General features: G+C 39.3%; 1 protein-coding gene across 5 annotated transcripts; it reads left to right on the top strand.

Annotated features, from left to right (window-relative positions):
* Nucleotides 1–2,405: 2,405 nt before the first annotated feature.
* LOC117410478 (zona pellucida sperm-binding protein 2-like) lies at nt 2,406–16,335 on the top strand. Of its 5 annotated transcripts, none has more exons than XM_059025722.1 (24): nt 2,406–2,521; nt 2,609–2,670; nt 2,770–2,862; nt 3,259–3,386; nt 6,083–6,223; nt 7,747–7,824; nt 7,969–8,133; nt 8,319–8,415; nt 10,303–10,526; nt 11,183–11,333; nt 11,443–11,648; nt 11,886–11,918; nt 12,169–12,286; nt 12,765–12,991; nt 13,073–13,190; nt 13,290–13,456; nt 13,569–13,666; nt 13,993–14,099; nt 14,179–14,226; nt 14,420–14,606; nt 14,912–15,026; nt 15,362–15,461; nt 15,577–15,684; nt 16,187–16,335. In XM_059025722.1, the coding sequence occupies exons 1-24, from the start codon at nt 2,499–2,501 to the stop codon at nt 16,318–16,320; spliced, it is 2,928 nt and encodes a 975-aa protein (XP_058881705.1). In that variant the 5' UTR covers nt 2,406–2,498; the 3' UTR covers nt 16,321–16,335. The 5 variants fall into 5 exon arrangements, with proteins under 5 accessions (XP_058881705.1, XP_058881706.1, XP_058881704.1 ...); XM_059025723.1 differs by having other exon boundaries at nt 6,083–6,238; nt 12,786–12,991; XM_059025721.1 differs by having other exon boundaries at nt 6,083–6,238.
* Nucleotides 16,336–16,894: the final 559 nt, after the last annotated feature.

Genomic DNA, 16,894 nt, shown 5'->3' with positions numbered 1-16,894 from the left:
TAGAGCACAAAACATTATCAAATATCAAACGATTTATTAATATAAAAATGTATCAACCTATTTATCGATTTTACTGTAATTTGACTATGTCAATTTAGTAGTCATTCTAACCTATTAGAAATACAGTACCTCTTCTTCCAGACCTAAACCACTGTCATTGTTTGATAGCTTCCCACAGCTCATTGGTGCTTACAATTTAACTTTTATCAAAACCATTAAAAATCAAGATTAGCAATTCTGTGGGGAAGAAGCTGTAATATAACATGTAATTCAATTGTTCTTTAAAGCCTAGTTACTAGCTGGCTTTAACATTTAGAATGCCAACCCAAACCATCTGCAAAGAAAAGCTTCAAACCACCAAGACTGTACTCCGCTTTTTCTTGTTATGCCATCTAAAACCTTGGTACTTGCATCATATTCCCAATAACAGAAAACTGCAACTGTTATTGGGCTGGCACCAGATTTTGTTTTTGTAACCTTTGGGTGTTTATGAATCAACTTAAGGCAATAAAATATGTGCTCCATTTACTCCAGCTTTAGCTATTTTCCCTGGATCACTGCCTTTAAGAAATACTAATAGCAGTTTTAATCACAAGCATAGTGTTGGCTTTACTAACTGCAGCATTTGCTTAGATCAAGCCAGCATATAGCATAAAAAAGGTAATTGTATAGGTATAAAAAAAATATTCATTTTCAGCAAAGAAACCACAAGTTCTATTGTTAAATCCATAAATACAGAATCTGAATAGTGAGACTAAATATAATCCTCATTAACTCGGACTGGCCACAGATAAAGTTCAGTTAGCTGATTGGGTAGTTTCTGCTAAATATAAATCTGTACAGTTCCCTTTATCGTGACCAGCTCTTGATCCTGTTTTATTTGTTTTACACTTGTCTTGGTCACAATAGAGGGATTCCACTGCAGAGGTATTATATATGTATCTGTTTCAGCTTCTGACATTAGATTTCAGAATGCTTTTGGATTTAGGAGGCAGGATGAATAATCAAAATAAAACAGCCACCACAAAGCATCCTGAACCCCTTAATCATCTAAACTAGAGGCAGACAAGTAAAACACATTTCGCTGAATGTTGAAAATGTTACAGAGGGAGCCCTTCTCATTGTCATACATAGAGAAACATTAAGCACCCTGTGGATGTTTATTGAACCAGTACAGTGTGGCATGAAGCCAATAGAAACACGACAATTCAGGACAATCCCTTCCTTCTGAAGAACAACAATCGTCTGTAGACAGTCGATTGTCTAGTTTGACAACAGTAAGATGTATTTAATCGGGTGCAACTTTACTAACCAGTGCATGCAAAATGTTTTGTGCTTGTAAATTACTGGATTTCCAAGTCCACATTAATCAAAATGATGTGTTTATATACTAACTGTTAAAAGAGAAGCTTCTGTACAATGGAACGGGAATTGTCAAAATAACAGAAAGGGCAATTATTTCTCAGTATTAGCTCCAAGAAAAATAGTGTCATAATCCAAATTCTGTTAGAAAATTAAGATTGTCATGGAAAACACTGGATGATTTAATAGTTTAAAACAGTCACCTTTCACCCTTTATTTCCTCAGAAACTTAGTTACAGTGGGCGTTATGTAAAACCTCTGATATATAACTATAGAACATATATTTTATCCACTTAGCTATGGGGAGCTTGACATCTACAACTTTATTAACATTTAAAAAACAACAACCTTAGGTGACCAGACGTGCAGAAGATACTGTGATTTGTCTGTATTTGTTGTCTGATAGCGCCACCTAAAGGAAGTCAGCGTACTTACAGTATCTGTAACAAGTTTTCTTTATAATGTGTAAGATAATGTGGAGCAAACAGAATGATCCTATCGCTAGTTACTGATATGTACTGTACTTTCTAAAATGTACTAAACTCACGATAAAATCTGTTTGCAATACATATTTGAATAATTATGATTACTGAAATGTACATTATACTCCATGGACAGATTGCTCAACTATACCGTTCACTTATAGTCTATTGTTGCTACCTGCTTCCATGTTTTAATGCTCCTTGTTGCACAGTCTTCTCCATACATGTACCCTTAGCATGCTTCACCTAGATTTACAGTACAACATTAGGTGAGATTTTTCAGCAATATTTTGGTGCATAATGAAATAATGTGCACTGCATGGGTGAAAAGAAACGCATTGCACAGCAGCTCGACACATTCCATGTTTGACCATGATATTCAATCTGCACATTTTTGAGGATAAAATTTACTTTTCGTAACAATAGTTTATCTCTTAGGTAAATAAATGCCATTGGTCATTATACACGTCAATGTAGGTTGATGGTGGACGCTTCTCGGATTGGCCCAGTAATAAATTGTTAGGCGTATCTCATTTACACATTCGTTTAAAAAAACTCATGGACACGTGTGTTTGCGTTTGTAGTTGGTGATTTGTTGTGTGTTTGTAGTAGTAAGCGCTGGCGTTCTGAATTCGGTTGGTAGGTGGTGTAAAAATGACGCGTGGGATATTTTGGGGGTAAGAATTGGTACATTTATTTTATAAACATTTGGGTTTTTTTTTAAGTAATTCTTTATTGTAATCATTCTCTACTCTCTGAAACAGAATAACATTGTTAATGTCGACGTTAGCCAGTGAAGTATGGTCGCAATTATCGCCTGATCCGGGTAAGATATTTTCCAAAAATAAATAAATAATGGAAACTGTACTTGGTTTGCTTGTTTCATGTTTTGTTGATTCGTGGCTTTTGTCTTTCCCCTACCAAGGACTCTTATACAGTGAATGCCACAACCAAGTGTTCTGGGTTGCATTAAATGCTACGTTCCTTGAGCACAAAACGGTTGACTTTGCTGTACACGGTAAATTTTATGTTAATAATCTCCTAGCGGGTTACTGTAACATACGTGACTGGGTACGCTTATGATTTGTAAGTGACTTTTTTTTTTGTCTTTATTTATTGTTTATAAAAATGGCGGACCGACTTATTTCAGACAATGTACATTTAGAAATGCATTGGATACTTGGACATACATTTAGTAAGACTGTACATGGTGCAGATAATCTTTAACATTAAGACAGGTTTGGCAAACTTTACTTGAGCTACAGCATATTATGAAAACAAAGTAAAAAAGTAATACGCCATAATGTGGTCCTGTGAATTCTGCACCTGCCCTTACACATCCCTAAACTGAAATGCATGTTTTGCTTTTGTATCTAACTGTTTGTTTGCTTCATTTGTTTCCCCTCCCTCTTAGACAAGTTTGGTAAAAGATTCATGGTTACTCCTAAGATGTCTATACAGTGTGGGTATACAATCAACTTTGACTACTTTGGCAATGTGATTTTTGAAGCATCTGTTCTTGCTTGCCAGGTTGATAATGAGGTACGTTCAAGTTTGTGTTCCTGTTCTTTGGCTATCTAGACTCGAGTGGCCACCACGGCTCCATAAAATGTGTTGTCACTAGAAACGCATTATCCTAATGCACTAAGAAATAACCTGGCTGGTTATAGTAGCCCCTAGTTGTGAGGTTTTGGCGGAAGCTTACTTCGAGTTAGGCTCCCCCTCGGCATGTAAAACCATTACCTATAGAATACACTTATAAACCTACCAGTGGCGTGCAGTTGGGGCATGCAAGTGATGCACTGAATGACCAATTTGAAAACTAATTGTTGCGATAACACTAATATATATTTTGCGTGTTCATTGCGCGAACCGCTTCATTCTTTGTGCTATGCTAGTCATGCTGCTTCAGCTCTGCATGACAAGTCTGGCACTTAACAGTAGGGGAGAACGGGGTAAGATGAGCCAATTTTTACATTTGCCATTACTATGGCAAGGGAAATATATTAATCTTTCTAACAATGATGGCTATGTATACTTCAGGTTGTTGTGCATCCTTAGAAATCAATACATTTTATCTAGCTAATGCAGTTTTATAATTGACTCGTCAAAAAAAGTTGGTCTTTTGGCACAACTTGCCCCAGGTTCGGGGTAAATTTGAGCATGTGGATGGGGTAGGTTGAGCCCCATGGGGGTAAAATGTGCCACTTCTCCACACTTCTGTAACGAATAAAATGTAATCGCGCCATTTTGTGAAACAATGTAACTTTTTTTTATTTCAACAAGGTAACAATGGTTACACAATTAGTATTGTGGTTACACAACTTTTAACTTTTTTTTTTTTATCCTTTCAATACTTTGACTAAGCCCTATCCAACATGCCACTTGTCCAGGTTGCAGGGGAAGACAAACTGTCTCCATTCTGGCTGTTCCACCAACCGAGATATGGGCAGTATTTATCGCGTCCTTTTTTGGGAAGGTGCCCTCATCCTTGGTGTGAAACAACATAACTTCTATTTACTTCAACATTATAACATGGTAACAGTAGGCTAACTCTTATTTCAACAGGGTAACAGTAATTACACAACTTTTATTATGGTTAGACAACTTTTTCACTGATTTTTATCCGGTTGAGTAGGCCCTACTCAACATGCCACTTGCCCAGGTTGCAGGGGAAGATGAACTGTTTCTCCTTTCTGGCTGTTCCACCAACTGCAAGAGGTCTTGGCAGTTTTTTAATCACACCCCTTCTTGGAAAGGATCCCTCATCCGTTGGTTAGAATTTGAAAGTTGGCTAACCAAGCCCAGGAGTCATCCGGCCTCTTCTCAGGAATTTTGCTTCAAGGTCATTTCCGTCAACTTTCTCCAATAAACCAATGTAGTGGTAGTTTCTGGATTTCTTGCAGTGGTTTGCTTGCTGCTCTGTTTTTTTACTTCCTTTCACACATTGTTTTTTGATTGGGTTGTGTAGCTTTCTTCTGTTCTCTCTGAGTTTTCTCCAGCTCAAGCTTCTCAGGTGTGTCTGTTAAGATTCTTGTCTTGACCTTCTTTCGTGTTTGTTTTGCTTTTGTTGCTGATGTTTTAGGCAATGGTAGTATATCTGCTCTTTCTAGATCCTCCAAGGGGGTTGAACCCATTTGTTTTGTGTTTAGAGACCCGTGGCATAATGAAATCTGCTCTGTAATGTTGCAAAAATACCATTTGAGTACATACATGGTTTAAACTAAATTATTTGAGCATGTAATCCTGACAACAGAATGTAAATATTGTAAGTGTGGGGTAAGTTGAGCCATTGGCTCAACTTGCCCCAGGCCTAGTGGCACGTTTTACCCCATAACCTCCATTTTGATAAAATTGCTTCGCACAGCAGCTCAGGCCCACTGCCATGCTTAGTTTGAGCTCCTATTGTAGCTTATATAGACACCAACTAATAAGTAATACAGTTCAGAACATATCTACTTCTGTACAGATACAAGAATCATGACACCTTAAACATAATAAAATCACCTGACATGGCAAAAATCAAATTTTTGGACCTAGCTCACTTACCACTTTATCCATGTGCTCTCCTCCATCACATATTCAGTGAAATGATTAACTCTTTCTAAATCTGTGATCACATGATTAATTTTGCGTTTGGTTGCCTGGATACATGGGGTGGCTCATCTTACCCACAGGCTCGACTTACCCCGTTCTCCCCTACCAGGCAATCAGAGTGACGTCGCAGCTACACGCGCTCAAGTGATGCTCGTCAAGTAGGTGTACTGTTGGCTCATACTGATTTTATTTTGTTTGTACCTTGCGAGCACCCACAATGCATTGCATACCAACCAAAGGCAGGCAGGCTAGCCTTTTCACTGGGCCCTAGTGCCACCCAAAGTTCAGCATTGTGGTACATTGCTGAGAAATAAAAAAATCAATGGTATATTTTTTCAAATTAATAAATTGATACCCAGGTAGTAAAACTGGACCTGTATCATATCGGGTAACTTTAGAAACGGACGGGTACCCAGTTTTCGGGTACCAGTGCCGACCTCTATATAATGTTACGTTCATATAGTCATGCTGCATGACCTACTGGGAAACCCACTGCATGCCACTGAGGCCTACAATGCTGAAGTCAATCTGATTTTAAACTGCCTTTTCACTATTGGGTGTTATGAATCTGATTTTAAACTGCCTTTTGAAAGGTTAGCATCACTATTGGGTGTTATGAATTATTTTTTTCTGATTTATAGAATGATGAGAGATTTTCCTTGACTGTGGAAATAATAATCACTGAAGTAACAACTGCATCCACAAGCTATATCCACAAGATGTCTTGCCAATATCACCCCTGGCAACAAAGAGAAATCTTCTGTTCAACAAACTACATGGAGGTAATAACAGTAGAGGTATAGTAACATGTCACACGTTGGATTATCACATTTTAAGGACCACTTACTAATTGTGATTGAAACTTGTTTCAGACAATAAATCTCTCTTGTATACACACACACGGACTGGAGAGGAGGGCTATAGTGGAAAATTATTTCCCTGAGAAGACTATCCCCGTTGGTAACAATAGTGTAATGTCTGAAGCCGCAGGCTGAGCACATTGCACTCTGGAGGTAACAAGAGTCTTCCCGAGGGGCATTTCGTTTTCCACTATGATCTGAGTCTGCAGTACATATTTTATATGAATCGGTCAAGAAAATGAGGCAAGGTTGGATAGTAAATTCTTTGTTTTGTTTAAATATAGCTGATACAGCATACGTAGTGTTCTGCATTTCTGGTTTATTCCTGTAATTTTTCGGTAATTCCAATTCTTCCCCACACACACACCCCCCCACACACACATTTTCTTGGTATTATTCCATGAAATTCAAAATAGTGTGTTTTTTAAAATGCTGGTTTATTTTGACTCTACATTGTAATATGCAGCCCTACACACTATCCTAGGATACAGCAGATGTTTAGATGTCAGAGGATCAAATAATGTTCAAACGTGATTCTCTGTCACATTACAAACACATTATCACCTGATTTGTTGGCCAGTCAGTGTCTGATTTATTGTGGCAATTGCTGGGCGTGGCAACTACTAGCTTGATCAAATACCTGAATTTGAAATACTTGCCGTGTACTTTGCTGGACAGCTGCTGTTTATTGCCGAGATATTATTGGTGACTTTGTGCGACAATACTGTCAATCACCAGCTAAAATACTGCTGAACGTCAACAATATTAATCATAAATATTTGACAGAAAATGGTGATGCTTTAGTTGGTAAACTTATGGAATGCATTGATGGGGAAATGTCCAGTGTGATTTGACGTGTCTCCTGATGGCTTGTTCTGTCAATTTTCTTTTTATGATTTAAGGCGAATAAACCTGGTTTTGTTTTGTGATGTCATGTTTATACCTTCTGCAGATACTATTTCTGTCAGCAAAGCGATTTGTCCAAACGTTCGCAAAGTACCAGCTAACCTGGGGGAAATAACAGAACATGCTTTTGAAGTTCATGCTGCATAGTTATGAGTCCTTTTTGGCGTGCAGCTCTCCGTCCTGGCTTGTTGACTTCTGCATAATGCAGTTTAGATCCCCGCTGTCATTTCTTTACATTGTCGAGTTGAATTTCAGAGTCAAACAGTGATGTTTTAATTGCCATTTTAGTGTTTGGATCAGCTTTCTTTTGTAGTATGTTTTGTAATTATCTTCTGTTGAGTCACAATTGCCGTTAAGCAGAGGTAGGATTGACAGTGATGTGAACCAATTGCATGTCAGAGGGAGACTATTGCCCAGTGGTGTAAGGATGTTAGGGTCCATGCAAGTGATTTGTTAAATATAAAAATGTAACCTCGATTTGCCAACACCAAAATGTGCAGAAGTGGCTTAAGTTGGTTTCATCTCGATTTGTCTGCTAGGTGTCTGTGGAACGAGGAGCCCCCGATATTGATGCACAAGCAGATCAGTCTCATGACTGGATTGATGCCTTTCCTGATGTAGGTTTCTGTATTTCAAATGTATTTGGCTTTCTAAAATAAACTCGCTATATTAAAGTACAGTTGCAATAGTTTAGATTTGCCGAACATGTGCTTTATGTGCTTCGTAATGTGTACTAATCCTGGATATTGCCTCTTCACCAGACGATTACTGCTGCATCGGATATCTGGCAAGTGGTCTTTCACTCCCCTGTCAAGAAGAACATGACCGTTGACGAAGCTTTCCAGCTTGGCTATGGGCTTAACACAACTGAATCTCGCTTGTTGCTTAGAGCACCCTTCCAAACTGCTGAATCTGAAACGTCTGTGGTAAATTTTTGTATTTACTGTTTGTTATGCATACTCGCTGATATAGTGGGGGGTTGTTAAGTCCTACAAGCAAATTGATTAGTTCTCACTGAAACTGTTTCTGCAACTTGTGGGATAGCCTATTTTATTTTTCTGGCTTATGACTGGCGCTTTTAACTTTTGATGCACTCTTAATCCTTTTACAGGTTGCGGGAATTCCAACAACTTCTATCAGATCAACTACCTTCTACAGGCAAAGTTGGATGCTCCTTATGGTAGATACTGCAGTAGCTTGTCCAACTGGTAGGGTTTTTGTCTTGGTCCCTCAGTGATGTAAATCTATTGCATGCCCCCTTAGCTTCAATGTACCTGAAACCAAAAGCTCAGCCTATGTTATGATTGCTTGTTGAGTATGCAAAATACTACACTGAACAAAAATAAACGCAACATGTAAAGTGTTGGTCCCATGTTTCATGAGCTGAAATAAAATATCCCAGAAATTTTCCATACACACAAGGCTTATTTCTCATTTTGTGCACAAATTTGTTTACATCCCTGTTAGTGAGCATTTCTTCTTTGCCAAGATAATCCATCCACCTGACAGGTGTGGCATATCAAGAAGCTGATTGAACAGCATGATCATTACACAGGTGCACCTTGTGCTGGGGACAATAAAAGGCCACAAAAAAATGTGCAGTTTTGTCACACAACACAATGCTACAGATGTCTCAAGTTTTGAGGGAGCGTGCAATTGGCATGCTGACTGGAGGAATGTCCACCAGAGCTGTTGCCAGAGAATTGAATGTTCCTTTCTCTACCATAAGCCACCTCCAATGTCATTTTAGAGAATTTGGCAGTACGTCAAACCGGCCTCACAACCGCAGACCATGTGTAACCACACCAGCCCAGGACCTCCACATCCGGCTTCTTCACCTGTGGGATCGTTTTGAGACCAGCCACTCGGACAGCTGATGAAACTGTGGGTTTGCACAACCGAAGAATTTCTGCACAAACTGTCAAACCGTCTCGGGGAAGCTCATCTGCGTGCTCGTCATCCTCACCAGGGTCTTGACCTGACTGCAGTTCAGCGTCGTAACCAACTTCAGTGGGCAAATGCTCACCTTCGATGGCCACTGGCACGCTGGAGAAGTGTGCTCTTCACGGATCAATCCCGGTTTCAACTGTACCGGGCAGATGGCAGACAGTGTGTATGGCATTGTGTGGGCGAGCGGTTTGCTGATGTCAACGTTGTGAACAGAGTAACCCATGGTGGCAGTGGGGTTATGGTATGGGCTACGGACAACGAACACAATTGCATTTTATCGATGGCAATTTGAATGCACACAGATACCGTGACGAGAGCCTGAGGCCCATTGTCGTGCCATTCATCCGCCGCCATCACCTCATGTTTCAGCATGATAATGCACGGCGCCATGTCGCAAGGATCTGTACACAATTCCTGGAAGCTGAATGTCCCAGTTCTTCCATGGCCTGCATACTCACCAGACATGTCGCCCATTGAGCATGTTTTGGATGCTCTGGATCGAAGTGTACAACTTTGTGTTCCAGTTCCCGCCCATATATCCAGCAACTTCGCATAGCCATTGAAGAGGAGTGGGTCAACATTCCACAGGCCACAATCAACAGCCTGATCAACTCTATGCGAAGGAGATGTGTCGCGCATGAGGCAAATGGTGGTCACACCAGATACTGACTGGTTTTCTGATCCACGCCCCTACCTTTTTTTTCTTTTTTTTTTTTTTTTTTTTTTTAAGGTATCTGTGACAAACAGATGCATATCTGTATTCCCAGTCATGTGAAATCCATAGATTACGGCCTATTGACTGATTTCCTTATGAACTGTAACTCAGTAAAATCTTTGAAATTGTTGCATGTTGTGTTTTTATATTTTTGTTCAGTGTACTTAAAAGGTCATGATGAACCAACATTTTTCCACTTTGCAGTATTTCTCATGAATTGAATTATTTACATGCCAAGGTGACAAACTTATGATGTAGTTGCATGGTGAAATGTATTTAATTTTAGCACAAATGTGCAAGTTTTCTTTCTCTTTTTCTCTCTGGAGCACAACCATTGCAGCTGTAGAACAGAGTGTAACTGCTATGTAGGAGTAAATACAACTGGGTCTTGCTAAAACTGTCAACCTAACTTTTTTATTTCTGTTTTCAGATGGCACAAGGGTTGCAGACCAATCCCTTATATGGAGTGTTCCGCTGCAGTATCCTGCTCTGGTCGCCTATCCAGATTCGTTTAAAACTATATCTGTTACTATGGGAGCTAATGGAGTGTTGCTGGATCCAGAGACGTTGTCAAGGAGTCCCTACAAATTGATCACTAATGAAACGCATATCACAATTGAAGTTCCTGTGGGAGCAGAAGGGGGCTACATACAGGTTGGTTTTTGTCATAAGGGAGGGTTTTTTGCCAAACCAAGGTGGTGTACAAATTTAAACATTTGTGGCTGACAGGCTTCACAGACCCTGATGAACATGTGTCTTGTTACTTTAGGCCAAGATTGGTGCTTCTCTGGGCCTGTGAAACCAGCTGTGATTACGTTAATAAACTCGGTGCATTTCAGGTTGTATTCGACGTTAAAGGGTTTAGAAGGTGTAACTTTAGAACTGTTTGAGTTAGTTGGTGCATTGGCGTAGTGGAGGGGAACTTTCAGCCCCCATTTGGACAAAGCTAAAACAAGGTGTCCGTTCATCCTTTTTAATTTGCTTTCCAGTGGGTCAGTCACTGTCAATTGACAAACTTCCTCTGTGTTGGTTTAAATGAGTTTGGATCCTATCGAGAGGTTCTGATGTACTGTGAAAAGCCATAGGTAGGGATGTGTCATTTAATGCATCACAAAAATGCCTTGTTCGCATTGGATTACATTCGTCAGACGCGGAGGTAGCTGCTTTGTGGCTAATTTTATTCTAGTCAGAGTTGGGCTTTTGTTGTAATTGGGTCTAAACTGTTGACTGTATCTAAAGCCTTGCATTAATAAATTCAGAAGTACAAGACTGCTCTGTACTAATCTATTTGAAATATTTGTACCTGTTAGAGTGAATTTCAAGACGGACAGTATGGCATGGTGTACACCATTGATCTTATGTTAGAACATGTATGGAAAGATGATGCCTGGGACTTATCTAAGCACACAGTAATCCATCCTGTCTCGCTGTTCTTTCCCTTGCCACCTAGTGTAAAAAACGGTAAGTGAAGTGGGGGTACTGTTGCTTTGGGAGTGGTTAGTTGTGTGGTTATTCCCTGAGGGATTTTTTGTTTCTTGTCTTTTTATTGTGACATTTTATTGAGTTTTAGAAACTGATGTGGAGATGGAGACCTTTGTGGTAACAATTGGAAACTTTTTTCCTGATGCATATTTGGAGTCTGTCCGCATTGGTACTGCAGAGTACCCAGTGGAGGATTTAATAAAATATGGAATGCTTGTGAAGACTACCTATCCCAACAGAACAATAAGTTATACACTGACTGTATCATTTCAAAACCCTGATGTCACTGAAGAGGTGAGGTTCCAGTTTTTTAAGTGGGGGGAGGGGAGGATTTTAAGACTCCCTTTTTATTTTTTTTAAATGTCCAATGGTAGGCAGCCACAAATTCACATGTACCTGCTTTGGGCTCCTGTCGTTAATGATGGGCCAGTTGTATCGCAACTGTCCCTTTTTGTATGCAGTCAAAAATATCATCCTGTTTTCTATAACAAAATGCAGTTAATTGTCTACATAAATGAACATTTTTTATAGGTACAAAAAATCAACATGCTAGCAGAAACAAAGGTATGTACTCACACAGCTCATACATCTGGTGTGTTGTGAGGTGTGAAGCACGGTACCATCTGTGCTGTCGTGTGTTAAAACGGCTTGCTTTATTCATTTATTTAATTGGGGGAGGGGGGGGGGGAGAGTTGCGTTTTGTTTGTTTTATTTTTGCTTCCGAAGATACAATTCTCTGCTCCAATTAGTTCATTTTCATGATGAAACCAGTATGCTCCAGTAGTCAAAAGCTGACCCATTCTCTCCATGTTAGTATTTGCCCACCCATTTGACCACGTACATACTGGATGTTGTCTTCAACTTCCGTGTTGGACCAGAAAACAACCCATACAGTAAAGCTGTTACAGTACAGTTTGATCTTATAGATGCAGGTAAGTGGTGGTTCATGTACATTTTATCAAAAGTACCTGCCTTCCCTCTTTCCATTAGTTGAGGATTGACGAGTAAGTTGCAAGTGCATGTGTTTGTAGGTAGGACTGCTTAATGGGTAGGATAAACTACCACCTCCAGTTGGAAATTATACCCCATATTCATATAATGTCTGACTTGGTTCAGGATTGTTCCCATCAGTCATGAATGGCCCATTAGGCAATGGGTTTCCAAGCAAAGTGCATGAACAACTTGTACAAAGGTGACGTGATCAACGTCACTAAATGTGCGACATTTGCTCAAGGTATGGCTTCAGTTAACTACTTTACAGGATGTAGCAACATAAACCAATTCAGAAACTTCATACCAACAAGCAGATTTCTTTTAACGTGATGGTCCATGCAGCAGGTGGCTGATGTATTGAGATTAGAAAACGAGCTAATGCTAATTGCTATTGATTTTGTTTAATTTTTTTTTTAGCTCTTTATTTTCTTCCCCCAGGACTACCATCTTCGGTTGGTTACTGTGAGGAAAACTACTTAAATCTTGTAATACCGAATGAGAAGATTGGTCAGTTATGGGTTCCTTATGTCAATAACCTGGCATTAAACGATGACCTTGCATCTCAGCTTGGTATTCAAGAGATAAATAATGAAACACACTTCTGGGTTAAAGTGCCTTTGTCCAGCGCTGGTGCTGTTTATGAGGTATTTGTCCAGTCTTGATCTATTGTGTGTCGTTCCCAGTATATAATGCAGGGCACCAAAATAAACTTATCTCTTGTCTAGGTGATCACTCTTCAAGGCATAACTGCTAAGTTCAGTATTACCGCAAAGTACCGCAAGACATTGGCAACCATGGGACATTTCTCTGTCTCATGCAACTTCCCCCTCCGGGATTTGATAGGTAGCATTTTTTTTTTTTTTTTTTTTCTTAAAGTACCTTGATGTTTTTAATGCAATGTTATGAATTAAGCATTTTTTATATTCCTCTTTATTTTTAAAGTTTGTATTCCAAATGGCAGCATCATTGTCACTGCTTCAGAGGATACCCTTCCAATAACAGACCTGGGAAAGACTACCCTGAAGGATGAGAATTGCACACCTGTTGAGTACAATGAGACATTTGCAATCTTCAACTTCCAGCTCGATAGCTGTGGTACAACAGGGAGGGTAGGTGACATATACTTGTATTGCATGCTTTGTGGATAAATTCTAATGTGTAAAAGACTATTCCCAAGTAGTTTCTCCCCTATTTCCATAACCGTGTACCTTTTTTCCTCAGTTTGAAGACAACTACGTAATCTATGAAAATGAAATTCACAACAAGAAGAAAATACTAAGATCTGATGTCGCAGTTATAACCAGTGACCCACTTTATCGGTATGTGTCTTCACCACTGTGGTGGCAATGGGATAGTTAACGGGGCGGGGCGGGGCGGGGCGGGGGCGGGGGGGGGGGGTTGTGGTAGCACTTGGTTGTGGTTAAGATCATGTGTGGTGAAAAAAAAAAAAAAATAACCACATGGTGTAAATTGGTAAGACTGGCTTGTCTGCCTTGAGATTTACACTTGATTAGAGCTGTTTTGTAGTAACCGAGCTGAAGTCTGGCCATCTGTCCTGCACACGGGAGACCTCTTCCCATGGTGGTGGGACAAACTGCACTGAACTAAATAGCTGGACTGTCCTGATTTAACAACTTTTGTTTAGGTTAACAGTGTTGTGCAAGTACCGCAGAAATTCAACCATTCAGCAGTACATTCCTGCATATGGCTCCATTGTGGCACCACGTCTACCTTCCAACGGTGGCCCAAGAGGTAACTACCTATTTTGAGAAGGGTGCCTTTTTTATGTAATGGAACCTCAACACTAAAATTAATTTTTTTTTTTTAAAAGCAAAACGATCCCGACAGATTTTGGATATTCGTGTCAGATTGTCCAGAGGTAAGTGGGTTGTGTGTTGGGGTTTTTTTTTTTTTTTTTTTTTTGTTTCCAGTAATATATAGGAATATTCTAAAACGCCCATTCATGAATGTAAATATTGCACTAGGCTATGAAAGCATGCTATATAAATACAATTGAAATAATTGTGGCAGTCATTGAATTGACTTTTTTTTTTTTTTTTTGCCCAATCTAGATATGAAATACACACACTTCTACACCGATGAAGAGTATCCATTTGAAAAGAACTTGAAAGATCCTTTGTTTTTTGAGGTGGCGCTCAAGCAGGAGAATACCAGTGTTGAATTGTCATTGGAGACATGTTGGTTGTCTAATTCAACTGGGTTTGATAGCAAACGTAAATGGAGCATTTATGAAAATGGGTAAGAGTGAACAATAATAATAATAATAATGCCAACAATAGCTAACAATGTCTGTGTTCTCCACCTAAAGTTCAAAAAGGAATGGAGAAAATACATATTAAACCAATCATGGAATACTCTGCCTGGGGAAACTTGATCTGTTCTCCATTTGAAGTATGGCTTGGCTGGCTAAAGGAAGAGATATTTTGGCCTTGTGCATGGCGGTTTGCATGAAAAAAGAATCTAGCTTATTGATTTATTCCCCTTGTCAGTTTTAATGTAGTGTGTGGTGGTTTTTTTTTTTTTTTTTTTTTTGTTCCAAACAGATGTGAAGTCCAGAGCACTGAGTATCTTACGATTGCTCATCCAGTGTCAACTGCTCAAGTGAAACGGTTTGAGGTCTTGCTATTCGCATCCGCAGACGGCACATTGAAAGGTCCTGTAAGTGTTCCTGTAGCTTGGAAGAGCATAGAAATGAACACGGCTTAACATCTGTTTTTAATTGACTCTGTTCTAATTTTGCAAACCAGAAGTCTGCAAAGTTAACTTGATGTAAACTCTTTCTTTCCACTAGCAAGCAATTCTGAAGATTAAGCACCTAAAAAGTTGTCCTTTTGCTGTACAATCTGGTTAAATGGTTCCATAAATATGATTTCCTTGAAGGCATCGCGGTTCCGTATGGTTACTGTATGAATGGTCACTGCAGTTTAGTTTAAACTAGTCTTGCAGACGATATGGGTTGCTGTTGTGTACTCAGTATGACTTTAATATTTTAGGTGTATCTTCACTGTATGGTTATGGTCTGTGATGCCCGTATATATAAAGGTTCAAGTGCCCTTTGCATGAAGCAGTGCGAGATGGGACACAAATTGGCAAGTGAGTATATTAATGATGGTGGTTTAACTTGTACAGTTTGTATTTTTTTTTTTTTTTTTAACTGATTATAAAATACTACATTTGATGCTAATGGTTCTATTGAACTTTTTTGCAGGTTATGAATCCAGACAGTATTTTAACCTACAGGGATATGTGTCAACTGGACCAGTATTGTTGACCCAACCAACTGCATCAGCTCCTGAAAGAAGTATAACAGAGCAAGGTAAAGACAAGCAGACTCTTGTCTTGGTATGGTAGGCCATATACGGACCCTGCCTCATGTTGCCCTTTTTGATTCTCTATCCCTGCTGTTGCTGACTAGGTAAAATAAACTGCTCCAGTTGGTAAACTTTTATTTTCTCCAACCCCAAAATGTTTTTGTGTGTATATAATATATATATAAAGTGTGTGTGGTATATTTTATTATTATTTATTTAGCAGACGCCTTTATCCAAGGCGACTTGCAGAGACTAGGGTGTATGAACTATGCATCGGCTGCAGAGTCACTTAAAACTACGTCTCTCCCGAAAGACGGAGCACAAGGAGGTTAAGTGACTTGCTCAGAGTCACACAATGAGTCAGTGGTTGAGGTGGGATTTGAATCGGGGACCTTCTGGTTACAAACCCTTTTCTTTAACCACTGGACCACACGGCCTATATAATATGTAATATAATATTTCTTGCATTCAGATTTATTGTATTGCCAATTTTTTTTCTCTCTCCAGGTAATGACTCCTGTAGCATCTGGATATGGTTGATAATGGGATCTGCTGTTGTACTCTTTGCAATTGCTGCTTTTAAGCAAAGTGTAAATCTGAATAAAACAAATTCACTTTATCGGTCTGTCTCAAATGCTTAAACTGATTGGTAAACCTTTCTAGATACAGATGGATTCTATTTGCATGAATCCAAAGGTTTCTTGCTATTGGTCCCTGCTCTGTCTAGGCCGATGCATGGCCATTGGCTCACCTTCCTCCTATCCACCTGTCACTTTACAGGAAAGACAATATACCTGCTTCGAAACTTAAGGTTGGACATGTCCCCCTGCTATTTTCAATCATTTTTTCAATGGCGACTTCTACATTTTTGGCCACACTGTATGGATAAACACCAGGTGTAAAACATCTATTTATCCAAAGTACTACAAAAGCAATAAATGGTGTTGAAAGTTGTTGACACGGTAAAAGGGAATTTGATAGACGCAGTTAATAAAACCAGCATTGAAGAAAATGTTTGTGCAATATACAGTACTTTAATCACATTAAATATTAATGGTTTGTTTTTGTCACTTGACTGTCTTAATAACCCCACTTTTTAACTTGTTTTCTTTCTGTTGTGGTCTGTGTTAAACTAATCTTGCATCTTCAAAGCTAGGATTCAGATCCAGTGCCTTTTCTGAAATCTCTACATCCCTCTTCCAAAAAATACCTGCA

Source organism: Acipenser ruthenus, chromosome 6 (genome assembly GCF_902713425.1).
Source record: "Acipenser ruthenus chromosome 6, fAciRut3.2 maternal haplotype, whole genome shotgun sequence".
In the NCBI taxonomy this organism is placed as follows: domain Eukaryota; kingdom Metazoa; phylum Chordata; class Actinopteri; order Acipenseriformes; family Acipenseridae; genus Acipenser; species Acipenser ruthenus.
This window is presented reverse-complemented; position numbering and strand designations above follow the sequence as displayed.